At 38.4% G+C, this 21368-nt stretch overlaps 1 protein-coding gene across 1 annotated transcript in view; it reads right to left on the minus strand.

The window, feature by feature from the left end:
* The window catches only part of TLN2 (talin 2), a 184594-nt gene that overhangs the window by 89967 nt on the left and 73259 nt on the right, over window positions 1–21368 (minus strand). Inside the window, exons 3-12 of the mRNA XM_086756871.1 lie at window positions 16301–16471; window positions 13740–13837; window positions 12965–13094; window positions 10637–10789; window positions 9602–9744; window positions 8034–8161; window positions 4363–4426; window positions 2595–2699; window positions 1484–1639; window positions 472–573 (exon numbers count right to left, since the gene is read on the minus strand). Coding sequence (XP_086612997.1) covers window positions 472–573; window positions 1484–1639; window positions 2595–2699; window positions 4363–4426; window positions 8034–8161; window positions 9602–9744; window positions 10637–10789; window positions 12965–13094; window positions 13740–13837; window positions 16301–16436 — 1215 coding nt within the window. The 5' untranslated portion in view covers window positions 16437–16471. The remainder of the gene's footprint in view (window positions 1–471; window positions 574–1483; window positions 1640–2594; window positions 2700–4362; window positions 4427–8033; window positions 8162–9601; window positions 9745–10636; window positions 10790–12964; window positions 13095–13739; window positions 13838–16300; window positions 16472–21368) is intronic.

Genomic DNA, 21368 nt, shown 5'->3' on the forward strand with positions numbered 1-21368 from the left:
TTGATGCATTATATACAAGAGCTGCTGGACAACTACTGTGTAGCCCTTAATGTAGTTTTAAATGCTGCTTCCAGAAGATCACTTCTTCCCACCTGATTCACCACTTTCATCCATAGCTTAAAATCCATAGTTGAAGCTTTAAGCTCTTCTCTGGATACGCACTCATAGGCAGCAGCTCACCTTCCAGACAGGAAAAATAAAAAAAAAAAAAAAAAAAAAGCCCAGGCATGCTGCACTGAGCCTGACCCATACTACCCCTCTATTTAACAGCCTGTATATTTTCCAGAAACACTCACCTAAGTTAAAGAGAAAAAGCTTGTATTACTTAAAGGTAAAAAAAGTAACATCAAAACCTATGACACAACACTGGCTTCATAAGAGAAAGAAAACTGCAGCTTGCACACATTTGAATTTTGCACTGCTGTACAGTGATTTTTACTGCATTTTTACCACATTATCTTAAAATTATACCTTCTTTAGGATGATATCAATGTAACCTGCAATTAATTGAGAGATCTGTTCTCCTTCAGTGGTCTGTACTGAGTAATAGCTTTCCTGATATTCACCAAAATCCTGAAGAGGGGGGGAAAAAAAAAAAACAACCTCTTTGAAAATGGAAAGTAATAAATGAATAAACAGTATCAAATACAAGTAAGAGAATTTCAATTTTAAAATTGTATAAACATTTTATTATATTCAATAGTAAATCACACTGGTCCAACATTCTAAACTAGTCTTTATGGGGGGTGAGGGAAGAGAGGGGAAGGATGCTTTTAAATGCAGCTTTATCAGAGATGTTTCATAAATTGAAATGCCAGAGGACCAAGAGATACTTAGTCTGATTTTATCAAACTCAGTCACTGAAGAATGGAGAAAAGTCTTTCAAATTTTATTATAAAACATTATCACCCATGCAATTGGAAATCATGTGCACATGATTAAAGTGAATATAATTTTCTAGCCACTGCCTCTTGCTCTACCACTTTAAACAACCTCCTCATATCCAAAATACTTGTTGCAGTGGTCTTTTATAGACCAAATAATTAACAAATCATCACATTCATGAAAGTTCTTGAAATCCATACTTATCAAATGTATTAGCGAACAATCTAGCTTTGTGTTCATATCTTGCAAGTCACAAAATGCATTATGAATGGCAAACACTAAGGATTTAAGCAAGTGTGAATAATAATGTTTTCTTAACTGTTTTAGTGGTTAGGCACAGAACTGATCAAAACAGTGGTTTTTGAAAAAATTTAAACAGTACTTTTGGGCAACAGGTCTGTGTAGAAACATCAAAATCAGATAGACCCTAGACACCAATATGGGCCAGTTTATTAGTTTAGGACTCAGTGACTGTATAATGCTAGAAAATTACAGATAGAACAAGTTACATCAAAGAAACTGTTCTGTGTACAAGTCCATCTTCCTTTATCCCTGCCACACAGATTCCTCTTCTTCTGAATATATACAAAAAGATTACCAGAGTGAAGCTTTTAGGTGAGGCAGCCCAGCGTTTCACAGTTGTTAGTGGCCATTCCTGCAACACTTCCTTGGTCTTCTCATCCACACGCATCACCGAGTCTTTGGTGACACCCAGCAAACGAGGAACCAGCTTGTTCTTGCCTTTCATTTTTTCCTATAGCAAGATGTGAAAGATAGTTTTTCATTCAAATGGAGTTTGCCATAGGAGAAAAGAGAGCATGATGAAATATACTGACAAAGGGAAGCAACTGGCATGCAGACTAGGACAATTTAAAACTCCAGGCTCAGTTTGTCTGGTCACAGACAGTGATTTTCAAGCAATGAATTAACATCAAGAAGCTCTGGTCTTTACTGGATCTTGACTATGCAGTTCAAAAGACACTCTCTTGTCTCCTTCCTTTGTAAAACAACATTGGAGAAGTGGAATGGGAAACTGGCATCAGGAGGACTGAGAAGTTAGGTTGTCCTCACCATTTTTCTACAAAATTTCTGTAGAGATAAAGGAAAGGAAGGCTCACTGAGGCTGACAATTAGGCAAGATCAGCTGTAATTTGTCCCATATTTTGGATTTGAAATCTTAGTTATTTTCCATCCATGAGAATATCCTAACCCATGTAAATATCACAAGGGGGCTGCCAGTCCTGTTTTCAGAGCACACAGTTGGTATCTTGGTACTAAATTGTTTCAACAGCCTTAAGACCATGACCTGTTTTACTGTAAGCAATAAAAAAAAAGTTAATAATGCAGGTGATTAAGTTGTTCTTCAGATGCAGTTTTTCAGCATAAAATTCATATTATCATTGCATTTCTAAACAGGAACAACTTTTGAGTTCTCTGTGAAGGTTTTCTGAAGACAGCACTTAGGTAATCAAAAGAAAAAAAAAGAAGAAATGTCAATTTCAAGAAATACAATCATGAAATACAATCTTTCTGGAAGCAGTAAGATAAGGATCTAAACTGAAACTATAATTCTGTTCCACACAGTAATCTACAGTTTTTTACAAATGCTGCTTTCTGAAGAAGGCTGAAAGAACATATTTGACCTTTGCTTAGTGAAGAACCTGAGGTAACACATAACCATACAATACGGTCAGCAAGATCTACAATACCTTAACAAGAAAAAATGACACTCCATAGGTTCGCAAGGATCGGGCTAGCTTCACATACTTCACTTTGGCTTCTATTTCAGTCATTTCACCACAGTTTTTGTGCTCCTGTAATGAGAGTTCAGCATTGCTTAGGCAGAAACAATGCTTTCTGGGAACAAGCCAAAAAAGGGCACAGCTTTTATCTGTTTAAAGATCCTTTGTTAATAATCATTACGGTTTGAATATGTGAAAAAAAAAAAAAGATTAAAAATTATTTACTCATTTGTAAACTTTATGACCTGTAAGTAAGGACAACTACCAATATTACCTAGTCAAACTTCATCTCAGCATCTGCTCTCCTACCCTAGACCATTCTGCTGAAAATCTTATCCCGATGTCTCGCTATTTGAATACTGTTTGTGGAATTCCCTGTCATAGTTTGCCTTCCCCTCCCATTCTTCTGAACTTCTGGTTGCCACCTCTTTCATGCTGACTGATAGCAGCAGGGGGAGCACCAAGAACATGGGAAACACTTTCCTGCTCCAGTTTGTTACCATCTTGACAATATTCCACAGAGGAGCATTGTGAGGAGCATCTGCAACTCCAAAAACCCTTTGGCATCCCAAGGACACAGACCAATCATATCGGTCAAGTTCAGCACAGAGCACACAACCAGGATCCCAAAAGAGCTAAGAGCCGAAATGCAGTCAATTGCACATGGACTACTTTGGAAAAATCTTGCCAACACAAGAATTTCATAATTCAAGGAAACAGCTGATTTTTTTCAAAAAGACAGCTTGCTCTTTCTATACTGCTGCTGTATCTTTGCCCAGCATCAGTGCCCTCACTGATGAGCTTCTTGTCCATGCACTGAAGTATGTAATGATTGAAACAACTCATGGATCGTGTTAGACATGGGCAAAAACCACATGCTATGAATAGCACAATAATGACCCTCAGAAGTGAATGAATCTTTTTTTTTTTTTTTTTTGCCTGAACTGCAATGTCACTACCACTAGCTAAAGACACACACAGAAGCATTACACATCCTCATCTATGAGGAAGTACTATAAGCTCAAGGTAGAACTGACTTACTAAGTTACAGAATTCCTACACTGGGAGTGTAATAGACACAGAAAAGTATGTGACCTGTTCCTGCTCTTCAACTTGTCTCCCAAGTTGAGCTCACAAATCACTGGTATGGCCTTCCAGAAACCATATGACTTGATTTCAGCTGTTCACCTCAGAATTTTTCAACTTACACTGTATTGCTAAACTTGTATTTCAGTAGGCATAGATATTTAGTGCATCTACACTGAGACCACTTCCAACAGCATCAGTACCTTTTATATTCAATTGCTTCAGTCTTTTAAAACTGTGATTCCCAGACACACCACTGAACTCAAGAATTACCTAGCTTCCATATTATTTGAAGCTCATGCTTGAATAATGAAGGCATGTGATTAAAAATGGTTTTCCTAGATGTACTTCTATTTTAGTACAAATACACATCCTTACATTTCAATGCAACTGAGAAAAAGGTCTTAAGAATACTGAATATTCACTCTCTCCCCTTCAACAAAGTACACTGAATAATCATCAGTGAAGAAAAAAGGATCAGGACAATAAATCTGCTGAAGAAAGAAAAAAAAAAGCTGTCAGATTCTTTACACTTGATTTTCTGATAGTTTAATAATTCAAGTATATACAGAATATACACCTGTGAAAGCTGCTGATTTTCTTATAAAGGAAGTAAAACTACAGTAGGTTTTTTCAGCCTCACAATTACCTGAAATATTCTCTTTTCAGCCCCTCTTTGTTTGGTGTATTCTTTAGGCAGGAATTCTTTTAGGCTAGGAAAAAAAAAACAACAAACAAAAATTCCTTCGTTAATGGTGCCTTCTTGAGGAGGGGTGCTTTCCATGCTCTTTACTGGCATCAAGTCCCCCAAGCTTCCTAAAATGGGCATAAAACACCTATACAATGAAACAAAACTCTGGCTAAGTAGGCTGACAGCAAGAGGATACCTTGCAGAATTAAGAAAAACACATTTGTTACATCCACATGTAATACCTCTTCATGTTTTGAAAAGTCATCAAAAGTAAATAACAGCTGGGACTCTTCCCATTCTTAACCTATATGATGTCTTCAGAGGGGTTCACATCTAAACCCAAATACAGTCACTGTAATCTGGGGGAGGAAGGGGACATCAACGCTTGAACCAACTCTGTGTCTGAGTTCAGACGCTGCTATTGCTTTCCAGTAGGACTTTGATTTACCGACATGCAGGACCAAGTTCTTCCTTTGTGTCTTCCAAGAAATGTTAGAACACTAATATTTTACTGAAAAACAGCAAAGTCTTTTAAGTGGACACTTAATACCAGTCACTGTCTCAAAAACAAAGTCATAAATAACCACTTTTAATTTCTGTTGCACTCAGACACTAAGGGTCTCAGAATACAAAGTAAACTGAACAAGTTCAGTATCCATGACAGAGTTTAGTCAGAGAGGATCTTTAAACATCTCACCTGTACCTCCTTGCTGTATAATAAAATAAACCTTCCATCTCAGCCAAACATCATCCCAACTTGAAGACATACCAACATCATGCTTTTACAAACATGATGTCCTTTCTGGATTGCACCTTCCTATCTGGAACACTCTTCTCCAATGAAACTACATCACATAGTCAGCAGTTCATGTTCACCCTGAAGAAACTTCCACTGTTCAAAAAACTGGTTTCTAAGGATCTGGAGAATCTCCTCCTCATTTTGATTTATTCAGTAAGTGAGCACACTATTAGGACAGAAAGGTAGAACTACCTACTACAATGCAAAGTCACAAGTATTGAGAAGGATCGATTTTTTTAAACAAGACTGCCAGAAAATTTGCTCTATTGTTCTGCAGGGCAGGGAGGGGGTTTGTTGTTGGTTTGTTTTTTCAGAGATGTGTGTTTGTGATGCGTTTTTGTTTGGTTTACTGTGGGTTTTTTTTTTTTGTTTTTAACCACAGAAGTCCGCCATTGCAGACAACAAGCAAAATAACTCAAAAGACTAAATCAGGATTTTGTCCTTTCTTCCAAAATACTACTCAGTGAGATAATTCGTTTTGTTCTTCCCGTAAAGCTCTAGCAATATAAATCAAAGTAAGAACAACTGTCCTTGCTAATCTTTCTTCCAGTGCTCCAGTAGTTACACCTCACTAATACATGATAATGAAATCTCTTCTCAGGACTTACTTACACAGACACATCATGGGGTGAGGAAGGCTGGAGAGCCAAATTAATTCTGTAGATAAGGAATGAATACAGCTTATTACCCTAAAAAGCTAGAGTCTTTATTCTGAAACAACTAGTGCTTTCATAGGTTCAAAACAGTTTGGTTAAATTCACTTCCAAAACAAGTGGAAAAAATTAAAAGCAGAGGTGGGCAGTTTGAGCTGCTCCTGTCCTATCTGCATGTGAATAACATGAGTTCTTCATCAGACATTCTCTCAGCAAATTCAAACACAGGGTACTTCTGTAGGTGCAATGTAAAACTGCAGCTGTATGAGGAAGTGCATGAAGGAGGACTATTTGCAATCTGATAGTTCAAGAGCTTTCACAATTTACTTTGGCATGAGCTTCAAGGAAAGTCCAACAACCAATACCAAAGTGTTAACAAGATGCAGGCAATAATCTTTATCTGTGCCAAGAATCATTTATCAATGACAAAAAAGGATACAAAAGATCTCTCTATATAAACACATAGCAAACTAAACTAAGCTGTTCCAAAACAATGCTATGAAATACTACTACTATTGTGTAAGATGCTGTTTGCTGTACGAGTTCACAGATTCTCCTTAAGGGAATCTGTAGCATGTTCAGGTTTCAGTGGTGAGTGATAAGACACCTCAAATGTATTTCACGTACCGAGGTACAGCATACAGTTTAGAGAAAACTTTACTTTCATTCTTGAATAGAATCAATGTTCATTTACCAAACAATAGGAAATAGTTGGATGAATCCAGTAGCTCAATCTTTAAAAAAAAAAAAAAAAACAACAAAAAAAACCAAACCCTAATAGGTTTTTCTGAAAGGATGAAAGATGCATTTTCAGAGGAAAAAAAAAAAAAAAAAAAAAAAATCAAAGTCAGTATTTACCTACACTATATATATTGTTCACAATCAGTCAGGAGCGCTTGGCTTCTTTAGACTCAAAACAAACCAAAAGCAGGAGGTTTCACAAAAAGGCGATCATGAAGGCTATGTACAGCCAAATGCACACAACAATAGATCACAAAACACGTACACTTGAAATTATAGGGCGATGACTAGGGACTACGGTTCTGGAGCAGGCTCCTCTACAGATGGCAAAGAGAATCACTTCTGTGATTATTAATTGGAACTGAAGGATGTTTCTTCACGTGGTTTATTTGCATAACTGAACTGCTACTTTAGAAAAATCTTTCAAAAGTGAAGTGTTTCCAACAAGCAATGTTGCAGCATTGCACATTCCAAAGCAAGACACCATTTTGAAGTGATTCCCTGAGATACAGTAAACCCCAGACTCAGGCTCACAAACGAAGTTTCAGAGTCAGTACTGAGCACTCTGCCAGTGAAACAGGACGGTAAACAAATATGCACCCATTGTTTTGTGTATCCCGTTAAGGTATCGATGAGCCTCATAAGCAGGCAAGGCTTAATGGAGTGCGCAGTAAATAGCTTTCTTTTACCTTCCTACATTCCTTTCCTCAGACTCTGGCCCTCAGTTAGTTTTACTGCAGGCAAACCAATCAGAAAACAAACTTGGTAGAAAAATGGGACAACTAAATTTCAATCAAACTAAACTTGCCCTGCTCCTAGCAGTAAAGTAAATACCACAATAAAGGTTAAAGGACGGGTCACTTGTAAGCAGGAGTCTTGTTCATGTCTGAACCAGAGTGCAGTTCTAGATCTCCATTCATACAGTGACATGAGAGGGTGAACCTGAACAACTGATTAATGTCACTAAAAAGTTCAGAAAACATAGCTTCGACACACAGCAGTATTAACTATATCCAAATGACAAAGCATCTTTCCATTTATGTATTTTCCTAGAACATCAGACATCTGCGATATATACTGATGTACACTTAACTGGCACATGGCATTACAAGATGCAGGCAGAAGTAGACTTCTAAGGAATAACAAAAGCCCAGTTCTCCCACATTACCAGGTGGTCGGGGAATCCGGCTGTGTACTGAACTGGCACCCTGGGGAGAGCTGGTGCTCTGTACTGCCTAATAAACCACTGCCAAAGGTCCCCTCATCAGCTGGGGTTGCTGATTTGTGCAATAAGGCTCCTTTCACAGGAAGACTGCTACAGAAAACACACTGAATCTGATTACCTCTGCCTGGAGTTCTAAAATGCATTTAGTCTGTGACAACTCAACATTCATTACACTTCACGTCACCCAAATTTAGAAGTTAGAAGTATTTACTCTAAAAATCCAGGTTTGTGTTTGTGTTCTACATGAGGTCCAAACTGGATCTGTGCTTGAAAGCCTCCAAACTCACAAGCCTTCTCAAAGGAGACAGGATGGGAACCATTCAGAATGTCATCACGAGCCTACAGGAGGTAAGCAAAGACATGTAAGAGACATCCAAAATAACTACTATCTCTCTGAAATTCCCTGAAAGCTTGAATACAGCCCAAGAATCCAGCAACATGTTTTTCTGTCTGAATGTCTTTATTATTCCATTCTGGATGTGTTTATGACTAATAAAATAAAAAAAAAGGGCTAGATTATTTTCTGGTGAATATCTACAGAGACTTACTGAAACCAGACTGTAACAACTTTTATAAAGAGGACTGGACACCCATTTCCTGCCATGTTTATGTAAAATACAACACAGATATATGGATGTGTATGTATGTACATACACATATGTACAAGCTTTCATCTTACCACCTTGTAATAGCAGAAAAAATGATCTGCATAACTAGTAAGTAAAAACCAGACTACTATTATAGAAATGGCAAAGGAGAAAGAAAACAGCATTTTCCTTTTGTTTAAATTTAGTGGTCACGGAAGACGATGGATGTTACAGCGCTGGCAATAGAAGGCTCATCTATCCCTAGACAAAACAATGACAAGGCAGTATCAATACACACTGTCCTAGCAGTAGCCTCAAAGAAATATTTAAGTGGCAGGAGAACAGCTCAGTGTGACATAGAATTCTAAAATACGTGAAAAATATAATGCAGTCTTACAAGCAATGCCATCTTTATCTTTTGCCTCAGAGTTTTAAAATGTAATTTAGAGCAATTCCACTTAAATCAGCTCCAAGTGTAACAACTGAACATTCCATTAAACTTTCAATGTTGGGTTGGGTTTTTTTAACTTACAAAAAAACCAACCAAACTTTAACAATGAGTTTAATAGCCTACTTTTTCCAGACTGCATTACAGGCAACTGCACTGGAGCCTTGAATGAAATTGTATATTTTGCATAGAACTCTTAGTTTTGCTAAGGTATGTATAGCACCTCTAACGGTTTGGGGAACCTGCCTAGGTGGACTCCCACCATGTTACATGATATGGTCCACTTTGAACAGGAAGCCTGCCTGCCTTGAGTGCTGTCTGGGTTGAAGACTGGAAAGGGAGTGAGGAAGCAGCTCTCTGACTTATCAGGCAGAAAAGAAAAGAGATGAGAAGCAGAAAGATGGTTGCAAGACTGACCTGAGATTCTATATTACAGAGAAAGCATCACCTATAGAAGAGAATGGGAAGAAGAACTAAAAATAACAACTTGAAAGACTAATAAGATTCGTTAATTTTAAGGAAACCAGGACAAGGACGTGAAAGTTGGTGGATTTTTGGTTGAGTGTCCATTATTGGGTTGAAAGTATTTGTACTACCCCTGTACTACCATGCACTCTTGGAGGGATGGACAAATATGTACAAATCAAAACACATCCAGAACTGGAATTCTAGAAGATGGAGTACTTCAGCAACAAATTTTTTCTGATTAATCTACAAAGTGCACTTCTAGTCCACATACTGTACCTGAACATAAAGCAAATTAAGCTGAACAGGATCTCTTGAATCTACATTCTGGTCCGAATAAAAGAACTTTCGTCTCAAGAGCAGTGTTTCATTTTCATCGACTCCTTGTTCTCTAAATGTTCGGCTGTGATCTAGCCAATTTACTGTAACAGAACCACAGACATGTACATTGTTAAATAGGCAGTGTTGCCAGTGTTAATAGCTGTTGTGAAAAATCATGTGATAACTGGATTTCCACTGGAAGGGCAAACTCCACAAAAAAATGCTGCTTTCATTTCTGGTTCTAGTCATCAGTGTTGAAGGCTGCTACAAAATGAGAACTGAAGAAAAACACTACAGAGAAAAATGAATTTACTACAGCATAGAACACCATTAATATCGTTGAAGAAACAACTATAGTAACATCTTATTACTAAATTTAATCTTCAAAGCTTCATTGCCAAATTACTTAAAAGTTTATGACATTTTCCCCCAAAAGCAATTGTTCTGTTAACTTTTCTTATCCCTCACTACAATTTTACAAAATCTTCCTGCCAGTCACAGTTTATCTTAGTGCCTTAACGTAAAACAGAAAAAAAATGGTTCTCATTACTTTACATGTAAAACAGATCAATCAAATACTGTTTTAGCTCTGTGGTAAACACCATTTACACTAAAAATTCATACCTTCAAAGGCAAAACTACTTTTTGATGGCTTTCAGTAGGCATCAATATTAAATATTCAACTTCAATGAAGGGAAGAAAACGGTCATTATGGAAAAGATTCTTCACAGTTAAGTTACAACTCTCTGACCAAAAAAGAAACCAAAAACACCTCATAAGATCTGCTAACTTTCACAGCTAGAGGCAACAACTTGTCCATTTATCTAATTTTAAAAATACTTAGTAGTAGACGGCATTATATATAATGAAAAACACAGGTAGGGACCAGCTGAAACACACTGAAGAATCTAAAAATGCATTCCTGCACAGTTTTCCTGCTCTATACTGTGGAAAGACACTAATCAAAGAATTGTCCTGGAATACACTACTCACAATCATCATCTGTATGAAGCTTTGCCTTCAGTTTTTCCATTTTTCTTTCATCACGCAACAATGTCCTATCTTTCTTTAGCGTTCCTGTGCTCTCCTCTTTCTTCTCTTCGATGCTTTCCTGGATTAAGGAATATTCCTCATAATTTGTTATTCCTGGAATTATTAATAAATCCAGTGTTTGTAACAAGAAAAATTTAATACATTTTAGGACATGTGAAATATTCTTTTCTATTTATTATTAAAATACTAACGGTTAATTTCAAGTATAGTAAAGATATTCTAGATGAAATGCTAAAACAGCGTATTGGGAAGTAGATCCCAAGAAAAATGTACAATTGCTGCATTCAAAACATTTCTCCAGTACCCATCATTATCCTTCAAATACATCATTCCTTCGTCACGCGCTGCATTTGCCACCTTCAGAAAGATATTAAGTTTTTTTGGTCATCTATCAAGAGAAGTAGCCAGTTTAAAAACATGATGGAATTTAATACAGCAGTAAATTCTGTAATGGAGACACATCATAGTAAGCTTCTTTTCATGAATGCCTACAATTGCCTCCTGGGAACTGAGTAATTTCAGCTTGCCCATCATGTGTAGAAGAAATGTAGCAGAGCAGACTGAGGAATAGAAACCATGTGAAATATATGTTTTATTTAGAATTTTAAAACTCTATTCTTCCTATCACTTTTACATTAAACAAAAATCAGTTCACAACATTTAGCATATGTGCTAAGTTGCTCTCATTTCTTTGTTCTGCCTGGTTTTTTCCACTGTTTGGTAAAGCATGTTTATGTAAGGCAGGAAAGCAAATTAAACGCTCACCTACATGACCACATTCACAAAAATAAGTCAAAATTGATTTTTCAAGTAAATTAGTTACAGTACATAAGAATCCAGCATAGCAACATTGAAACAAAATTGAAACTGATTAATTAAATTTAGCTTAATTCACTTTCAAAGTAAATTAATTTAACTCAAAGTAAGGCCATTTTAATTCTAACTAAGAATTAAGCAAGAGTTTAAGATTATTTACACAAATCCATGTTGGATGCGTGTTTATAGTTAAATATGAATTAGTTTTCAAAAATATTTCTATTTAGATAAATACAAAGACAGACTATAACCAATATGACACATTTTTGACCAGCTGCTCTGGATGGCTTCCATATGTTGTTTCAAAAATGATGTAGTACTGTGATCAACTCTTAATCATAACATAGAATCATAGAATAGTTAGAGTTGGAAGGTACCTTCAACGGTCATCTAGTCCAACCCCCCTGCAAGAAGCAGGGACATCCCTGACTAGATCAGGTTGCTCAGAGCCTCCTTCAGCCTGGCCTTGAACGATTCCAGGGATGGGGCATCAACCACCTCTCTGGGCAACCTGTGCCAGTGCTCTACAACTTTCACTGTAAAAAATTTTTTTCTAATATCTAATCTAAACCTACCTCCTTCTAATTTAAACCCATTACCCCTTGTTCTATCACAACAGGCCCTACTGAACAGCTTCTCCCCATCTTTCTTGTAGGCCCCCTTGAGGTACTGGAAGACCGCTATCAGGTCTCCCCGGAGCCTTCTCTTCTCCAGGCTGAACAGCCCCAACTCTCTCAGCCTGTCCTCATAGGAGAGGTGCTCCAGCCCTCTGATTATCTTTGTGGCCTCCTCTGGACCCTTTCCAACTGGTCCATGTCCTTCTTGTGTTGGGGGCTCCAGAACTGGACGCAGTACTCCAGGTGGGGTCTCACCAGGGCAGAGTAGAGGGGCAGAATCACCTCCCTCGACATGCTGGCCACGCTCCTCTTGATGCAGCCCAGGATGCGGTTGGCCTTCTGGGCCGCAAGGGCGCATTGCCCACTCATGTTGAACCTCTCGTCTACCAACACTCCCAGGTCTTTCTCCTCAGGGCTGCATATAGCCCTAAGCTTAGGGCTAACATAGAGCCCTAAGCTTAGGTATATTTCAAGGCCAACAGTATTTATCTTTTATCTCATTAAAATTAAGTATAAGTTTATTTCTAATTCTCTACCACACAGCAGGAAAGTGTATGTAAAAGGTAACATATAACAAAAAAATGTGGAACTGTACTGTCAGATAACTTTGTGCCTTCAACCGCTAAATACTGAAGTTTAAGGGTACAGCTAACTGTACTGACTTCCATAAAACAAATTTCAGGAAAGTGTTTGGTAAGTGCGAACTGATAACAAATTTAATTTTTTTTTTACATATGTGCTAATTCCTAGCCAGTAATACACATAACATCATAAGAATCAAGACGCAAATATGGCAGAAAACCAAACAAAAACTATGCGGGTCACAAAATCTTACCTATCCTGCTGCAAATGGTAACCAGCAATTCACCAACTGTTTTAGAGTCATCCACCATGACCGTTTTCACTGAGCCATCCAACATACGTATTTTCTGAGGTCTCTGTTTCTTTTTGTACTCCAGTATATCCTAGGAAGTAAATAATACTGTTTCTAAGTGCTTTTGGACGGCAACACAAGCCATTTCACTAACTTAAGATACCTAAACCAGGATTTTCTGCCCACCTCCCAAGCTGGATTTTTCCTTTACTATAGTATAGGCAAACTTATTCATATAGCAAGCCTGAAGTGACTACCTCTAGTTCTGTGAATGTCATTTTTCAAGAACTTCTCCTAGCTGGCAAGACCAAAGCACGGTACTAGAGACCAAAGTACCTTTGTACTGCAAAAACTAACTTAGTATTTAAAAAGGATAGCGGTGCCTTTTGGTTGCAAGCAATTTGGCCATAATATGAGCAAGTATGACCTTATCAGCTTTAGGATACAAGAAAACTACCCTACAATGCAAGGTCATATCAAATATAAAGCTTATTACAAAACTTATCTTTTATCTTCCTGCTAACTGTTCTGCAAAGACACTACTGGCCACAGTAGCTTACAGTCACAACTAGACGCAGGAAAACAACTACCTACAGCAAGGAAGAGAAGTGGGCCAATTTCAGGAACAAACTCAAGACCCTCCTACCCCTCCAAATGCTAAACATTCTTCTTGTTATCTGGGAAACAAATTTTCTAAAAATGTGTTGATGAAAGAAGCAACAGACTTGCACCATACCCCATTTCTCAGCATATAATAATCCAGCGTTCTTCCAGCCTCCAGCCATATACCTTTTCGAGGATCTTCATCTGACAAGAACAATCCATAGTCAGAGGCTGTGGAACAGAAGAGACAGAGACTCACTGAAATATATCAAACCTAATAAAGTCAGCATGGTTTTAACTCAAGGTTATTCAGCTTCAGGGTTAAGCTTCCATTACACTTACCTTCCATTCTTAATAAACTTGGATAGAATTTTTTTTCTGTGCTTCAGAAAATATTTAGCTTAGCAGCAGATAGCAGGGTAGATCAGGCTTTATATAAGACTTGAACAAAAGCTTCACTACACAAGAACACGTCAGATCTACTGTGTGATTTGTGTTATATTGGTAATTATTTCTCTTCAAGACAACCTTTTTAAAATGCTCATAGGTCCTGCTTGGCAATTGACTAACCAAAAATACAAGCAGTTTAGGCTTAAACATAGCATACTAATTCAAGCAGTAGTTCTTTTTTTGAAAAATGCAATTTGTTTTCAGTCCGTCACATATTGAAGGAATATGTGGAAAAGCTTGTAATCTTTTTGGTAAATGCTTCAGGTTTAGGCATTTAAAAAATACAAGGCTTCCAAAATTATATCCATAATAAAAATCTCAGGAAAAACTTGCATCTGTTGCAGGCTAAATACATGCAAATTGATTCTTTCACAATCATGAGTAAGTAATAAAACTCTCACTGTGACAGAAGAACAAACCCAGGCTTTGGCTTCAAAGACTCAACTCCAGGTACACAAAACGAGGAACCATGACTGTAAATTTAGGGCCTATCCAAAGCATCTCTTCTTGATAAACATTTGCAGGAAGAATTGGTAGAGAGTACAATCCACTACCACAGACATCGTAAATGACCGAGCTTACGCTTAATTAATAGAAGTGTAACTGAGTTACAGATAAACAATTTTGAGGGAAGAATCCTTTCCAAACCAACTGAGTAAGAGGAAAGACTTTTCCTGTCAACCTTAATCAAAAATTCCACAGAAAAGCCAAGTGATCCATAGGTAGAGATGTTTATGACAAATTCAGTACAGAATCAGTTGTGTAAAATTTTATAATTTGTGCCTATAAATAGGTTGTGACCTTTAGAAGCACACAATGCGCCTTGCACAGAGCACAGAACTGCCGAGGAAGCACAGACTGCTCTGACAGGCATTTTTCAGGGATGCACCTAGTAACGACACAGTAGTAGCTGTTCAACTTGTAAGTTAACATCACAGCCACCTTTGTGCCACCATGCAAGCTTGCGGGGAAGTGAAACGTGCACAGGTGACAGCCAGTGCAGGACAATTACATTCTCTGCTGTGCAGGAACTAGTTTGATCAGTCTGTACTGCACATCTGTACCTCTTCTGAACTAACAGCAAACCCACACATTTTAATAGCCACAAAGAAGGGGAAAGGAGATATTACTAACCCTATTTTCGTTGAACACTCAAATTAATAAAGTTCTTTGAAGTTTTTAATTGCATCACAATCACATACACAGGAAAAGCACTACTGTATAATGTGAAGAGAGTTCCTATGCTTTTCTATGAGGCTCACAATGTTCTGGGATATTAATTACTCAGCTTCCCTGAACCAATAGCTGTTCAAAATAACTCCCTTGAGAGATTAGTATGTTAAAATGCACAGCTTGTATCTGAAAAACAGAAGCTGTATAACTAGACTTCCTAAGGTCTCCTGCAAAGGAGAAGCATTCCTAAGTAGTAGCAATAATGTCCAGCACAAGACTTTCAAAACAGCTCTAAAGGTTGAGAGCTGTGCATAAAACTCAATAAACAATCTCCATTAAGAATTACATTCCAGTGGTATTACATACAGTACAGCACAACAGGATTCTGAAGAATCTGAAATTTTTTTAACTTTTACTACATTTAAACCAATGTATGACTTCGCTTTTGTCCAAGCGAAGTCATATTTCACAGTCTACATTCACCTAATTTGCTGAATAGGCAGAGAGAGAGTTAAATTTGACCAATACACAGCAGTGTTGTGAATATTGTATGCACAGCACGGTGATACTTTTACTTATTGACAAGTTTCAAACATTTCCCTTTGCACATTTTGGAGATGTCCAGCTATTCTTTTGTAATTTGTGTCTTCCCTTCCTTTACTGAGGCACAAAATAAGTCTGGTCAGATTTTCCCTGAAAGCGTTGCCACAAACATTGCTTTAAAAAAGATGGTACCACAAAAACTGCTCTCCAAGCAGGAAAAAGTATCTTTCAAGTAAACAAGCAATTTATTTAATAAGTCAAAGTTCCACAGAAAAGTATCCTTTGTAGAAAAACCTCTGTCAGGACAGAAGGAAGACAAAGAAACACAAGTACCTTTTGTCACTTAATCTGTTTGCACTTTGTACCTTTCATTACAGAGCATTATGATTTAAATAAAAAAATAAAAAAAACCCAAACTCTCCAACATGAAAGATAAATAGAGGAACAGAACAGTGTAAAAACCCAATTGGTCTATGTTCATTTTCAATTCAGCCAATGAATTGACTAAGGACAAATAAAGGAACTCACCTTGCCCTGTTTGAGCCTCTGGCACTCGTTCACGAATGACTCTACAGGCATCATACACTGCAGTTGATGGCTCAAACTGCATCGTCTTCACTACATTGCATTGGCGGACACAGATTTTCAAGGAAAGAGCTACCATGGTGTCAAATCACTTGCCAGTTCCTATTAAAGTATCTGAAAAAACAGCAAGGGTATTATTGCTTAGAATTTTCATTTCAATGCTTTAATATACTCAACTTTGCATTAAAAAAAATGAAATTAGTTCAGTAGAATTATATGTATTCAAGTGCAGTTCTATACAAAGTCTCATTAGCATTATCAAGCTAGAAACCATCCAAAACATGTATTTTTTTGCGGGATATTGGAAATTCACTTTTAAAAAAACTTGTGTACACATACATAAAGTTTGATACGCAAACACTTACTGGGTATATTGTCAACATATTTACTACTGATTGAAAATTAATTTTCTTTCACCACACCTTTTGATTAGACCATTTAGATTAGCTGGTAACTAACAGCTAGGAATAACCACGTAAATGAAAGCAGGATTTTCTTAATACATACCTTCTCCTTTCTGAAAATTCTGAAATGTACAATACTGTGTTATTTTTTTTCAAGTTTCCACATAGACCTGCTAGATGTTTTTATCCTGTTGTGCAGCTACCCTGAGCTTCAAGAATGACATATTTTTCATTTCCGTTATATTTCAGAAACTTCACTGAATTTGACAGCATTTGTCTACAGAAACAGGAAGCTACAGATGCTTTTTGTTTTGTTTCATTTTTTAGATAGTCTGGGTTTTGTCTCAAGTGTCTCCCTTTGCTGTCATAACACTCTAAGCCACTCTTCCATCATTAGACTTTCCACAGTCATCTCCAAGAACTCTGCAGAACTGAAGTCCTTTCTGCATAATTACAGAATCTACTGGAATTCCCAAATCCTTTCCGCATAAATTCACGTATGTCTGTTTTAAATAGGAGGATTACTGCCACCAATGATAATTTGAGTAGGACAAATTCTAGTAGTTAAATAAAAATTTAAACCCGAGTTGTGCATCTTTTTACAACCCAGATACTGGCTACTGTTTAGCAAAACTTTAAAGAATAGGATGGAACCACCATTTTATATCTGATCAATGCACCAACACACTGAGCTCAGTGATTGCATCCCTTCTCCAAGGCACAGACAACAGGCAAATCATTTATGTACTGATAACATTTAGGAGCAGCTTTGGCTCTAAGATGTCATCCTTCCCCCGTATTGTGGTGCCCATCCATCTGCCTCTCAAAAGCAAATCATCTGTTGTGGTTTTGTTTGGTGAGGGGGGCCTAAGGTGGCAGCTTCTGTAGGAAACTGCTAGAAGTCGCTCCCCTTTGTTCAGGGGACTCGGCCGGGCCTAGGGCGAATCTGCTGCTGGCCCAGGCCAAGCCGATTGGTAACAGAATGTTCCGTGATAATGCCTCTGCGATAACGTATTTAAGAAGGGGAAAACAGAAAAAAAAAAAAAAAGAGAGAAGAGAAAATGTGAAGAAGCTGAGCAGGAGCAGAGGTGCAGAGGGGGAGGCACAGGCCTCGTGGGCCTTGCAGGCCTCACCCTCTGGCCTCTCGCCAGGCAGCTGACTGGGCCTGACTCGGTCCAGCCTGGCTGCAAGAGGTGGAGAGGAGATGAGCTGGATGATGTGAAGAGATTCTGAGAGGCGTCTGCCAGTCTGTTGTGAAGAACTTTTCTTGTGAGAGGAACGGCTGCAGACGCCAAGGTCAGTTCAGAGGGAGGGGGAGGAGTAATGCGGCTCCTGGCCAAGATTCCCCTGCAGCCCGTGGTGATGAACATGGTGGAGCAGGTTGTCCCCCTGCAGCCCATGGAGGCCCACGGAGGAGCAGAGATCTACCTGCAGCCCGTGGAGGACCCCATAACAGGGGAGGTGAATGCCTGAAGGCAGCTGTGGCCCGTGGAGGGCCCACTGGGGCAGCTGTTCTAGAGGGACTGCACCCCATGGAAGAGATGACCCACGCTGGAGCAGTTTCATGAAGGACTGTGGCGTAGGGGTGGGAACCCACAACAGAGCAGGGGAGGAATGTGAGGAGTTCTTCCCCCGACCATGAAGCAGCAGTGTAAAACAACGCGTGATGAACTGACCGCAACCCCCATTCCCTCTTCCCCACTGTGCTGCTCGCGGGGGGAAGGTAGTAGAGATAATGTTAAGCCCCGGGAAGAGGGAGGGGTGGGGGGACGTTATCTTGTTCCCTGTCTCATTATCCTGCTGTTTGTAGTAATAAATGAATAGTTTTCCCCAAGTCAAGTCCGTTTTGCCCGTGACGGTAACTTTAAGGATTTCTCCCCATCCTTATCTCAAAACTTGAGCTGTTTTTCTTATATAATCTCCCCCTATTCTCTCGGAGAGTGGGGGGAGTGAGAGAGAGACTGCGCAGTCTGGTCCTGATCAGGGCTGAACTACGACATCATCCTACTTCTGATTTTTTTTTAGTACTTCCAAGACCACTCACTAGCAGTATGAAATGCCAGATATATCTGACAAAGGAAAAAGGGTGAAGGAGTGAAAACACACACAAGAAACACTAATTTACTTACCTCAATGTTTTCCTCACCTATCAGTGTCTGATAACAAAACAATCTGTATTTTGAATCAATCACTGTAGGCAGAGATCTGATAAATTAACAAAGATCTCTCCCTACTACCAAATACTTGTCCTAAAATCCATCCAACAGGTCTTTATGTCTCAGAAGTAGTTGTTCAGTATAGCAGCAGCAAAAAATAAATGCAAGACAAAAAATAAATCTCTGCAGTATTTCCATAGAGATTCACCATAACTGGGTTCAGTTTAACACTTTATCATTTATACATAAGCAAAGCTTAGAGCATTACAAAACAAAATATCCCAAGAAATCACAGATTGGAACAGTTTTTCACCATCCAGAATGGTCCCAGGAAGAATAATTATGTTCATGTGCACTCATGTCCACTGTTAACATAAAAGATGGCACACTAAACAGTTGGAAAAGAGACAGATCACCTTGGGAAACAGCCTGAGCAAGCTGCTCAGAAGGAAGTTCTAACTCACAGGTGACCTCTGAAACCCGGCTGCTAGCTTCCAGTGTGGCAAGCTGAGACACAACTCCTGCTCCCTCCTCTCTCTGGTCAATGGGTTAGAGTAGGTCCGTTATAATGCAACCCTCTGACCTCTCTCCCCTCTGTTTTCCACTCCTCTTAAAAGAGAAAGTGATATAAAGCGACACCAGTGAACAGGTAAGTTCTAGATAAAGCTTTCCTCTCCTCTTTGCTTTCTGTTGCACCTGAAAGTGCAGTAAGAGAAGACGACTTAAGACTCTTGGGAATACTTAAGAGTTGAGATTACACACACGTCTTCAGACTTCATCTGATTATCTTGTCTAAGGCAAAGTGGATACTGATTAAAAGGCAAAATGGATACTGATCTTCTCCTATCAGTTTTCCCATGAAGAGGCTGCAGTCCTAACTTTCTGTATGCATTACTTTGGTTAAAGGCAAACAGTCATTCAGAAAAAAATGTAAGCACAGTCAGCAATCACCATTTTAAAAAAGAACTTGAGTAGAGGCATTAAAGCAGGCCTCCTCTCTTCTGCTAACAGAGTAATACAGGCGACTGAATTTGTGTTCTCTGACATTAAAGCAAAGTGAACAGCGGATAGCTGCACAGGTGCATTGCAGCAGCTTCTGAAACTAGACTACTTCTTTTAAGGTAGGAAATAGGATTGACGTGAAAAAATCTTTGTGTGTACTGAAATTGATTGCTTTCTGGTACTGAATACTAAACAAGTGACTGAACAGTCATAAATTAGCACCTGACTTGAACGTTTCATGCCATACAAACTCTGTATTACCAGCACTGACAGTATTGGGTCTTGCGCAAGTTATAGAGATTTAATACTATGCTCCTATGTATAGCTGAATCTTTTAATATTTCAGAAAATAACATTTTATTTTAAGGTGAAAGTTCACAAGGTTATTGCATGAAAATAGATACAGTTACTTGCAAACAGAAAAATCCACTTATTCTTTTAGCAAACCCTTTTATATGTAACACTCAAAAAAAGGGATTTTAAAAAAAGCAGTAACTTATATCAAGCAATATCCAAATTCATCCCAGGGCATCATCTCCCTTTATGAATGGAGAAAAAGCGGCAAAGAAAAAACAAATGGTGAAGACTGACCATGAAAATTGAACTGGAAAAAGAAAAAAATAAACCAAAATACTCTGGTAAAATTATTGTGATTTTGCAGTTCGTACTGCTGCTTTTACTAGGCTAGCATAAATTTAGAAAACCAGAGCATTCAGACAAACTTGATCTCACCTGGGAGATCAGAACAGAGTAAGGCAGAACTTGAAAGCAGTTTACCCAGTACAGCATTCTGTCACACGCTTGATAAATTTAAAAACAAGTAGAGACTCCAGTCTTAAAAATTTAGACAAAAAAAAGGTTATTTTAAAATACATTAAGTAGTTTCTCAGCTTGTTAATATTTTCACACAGAAACCATAAAAACGTGTCAGAAGGAACGTCAAGAGGCAGCCTAGCCTAGTCCCTTGCACTGCATCCCTATGCTGCCCCTGCCAGATGCTCATTGAATCTGTTCCAACAAAGCTCCGCTGAAATGGAGTCCACAACATCCACTAAGAGAAGCTGCTCCATCTTTTCTTTTTACTACTTCTACATTTTGGGTGGTTACCCCCCATCCACTCAAACTTTCAACCTAGGTCTTTGACTCTGCAAAAGAACCTTTTTTCCCTGCCCTACATAAACAGATAGCAAATTGATCCCCATCATCTTCAGCATAAATCTAGAAGTTAGGAACCTCTTACTGTGTCCTCCCAATGCCCGTCCTTTTTTCCAACGTCAAACTCAACTCCTCAAAGAAGGAAACACCTAAATATACTTTGGTCTCCTTCAACTCAGTGCGCTTGGTTTCAGAGATACCAAAGGACGCTTTATTTGAAAAATAGCTTGTGAAAAGAGCCCATGAGTTATCAGCTTCCCCCAGCACTGTGTTCTCAAACTTCAGAGAAAGGTT

Source organism: Chlamydotis macqueenii, chromosome 12, assembly GCF_036417535.1.
Source record: "Chlamydotis macqueenii isolate bChlMac1 chromosome 12, bChlMac1.mat, whole genome shotgun sequence".
Lineage (NCBI taxonomy): Eukaryota > Metazoa > Chordata > Aves > Otidiformes > Otididae > Chlamydotis > Chlamydotis macqueenii.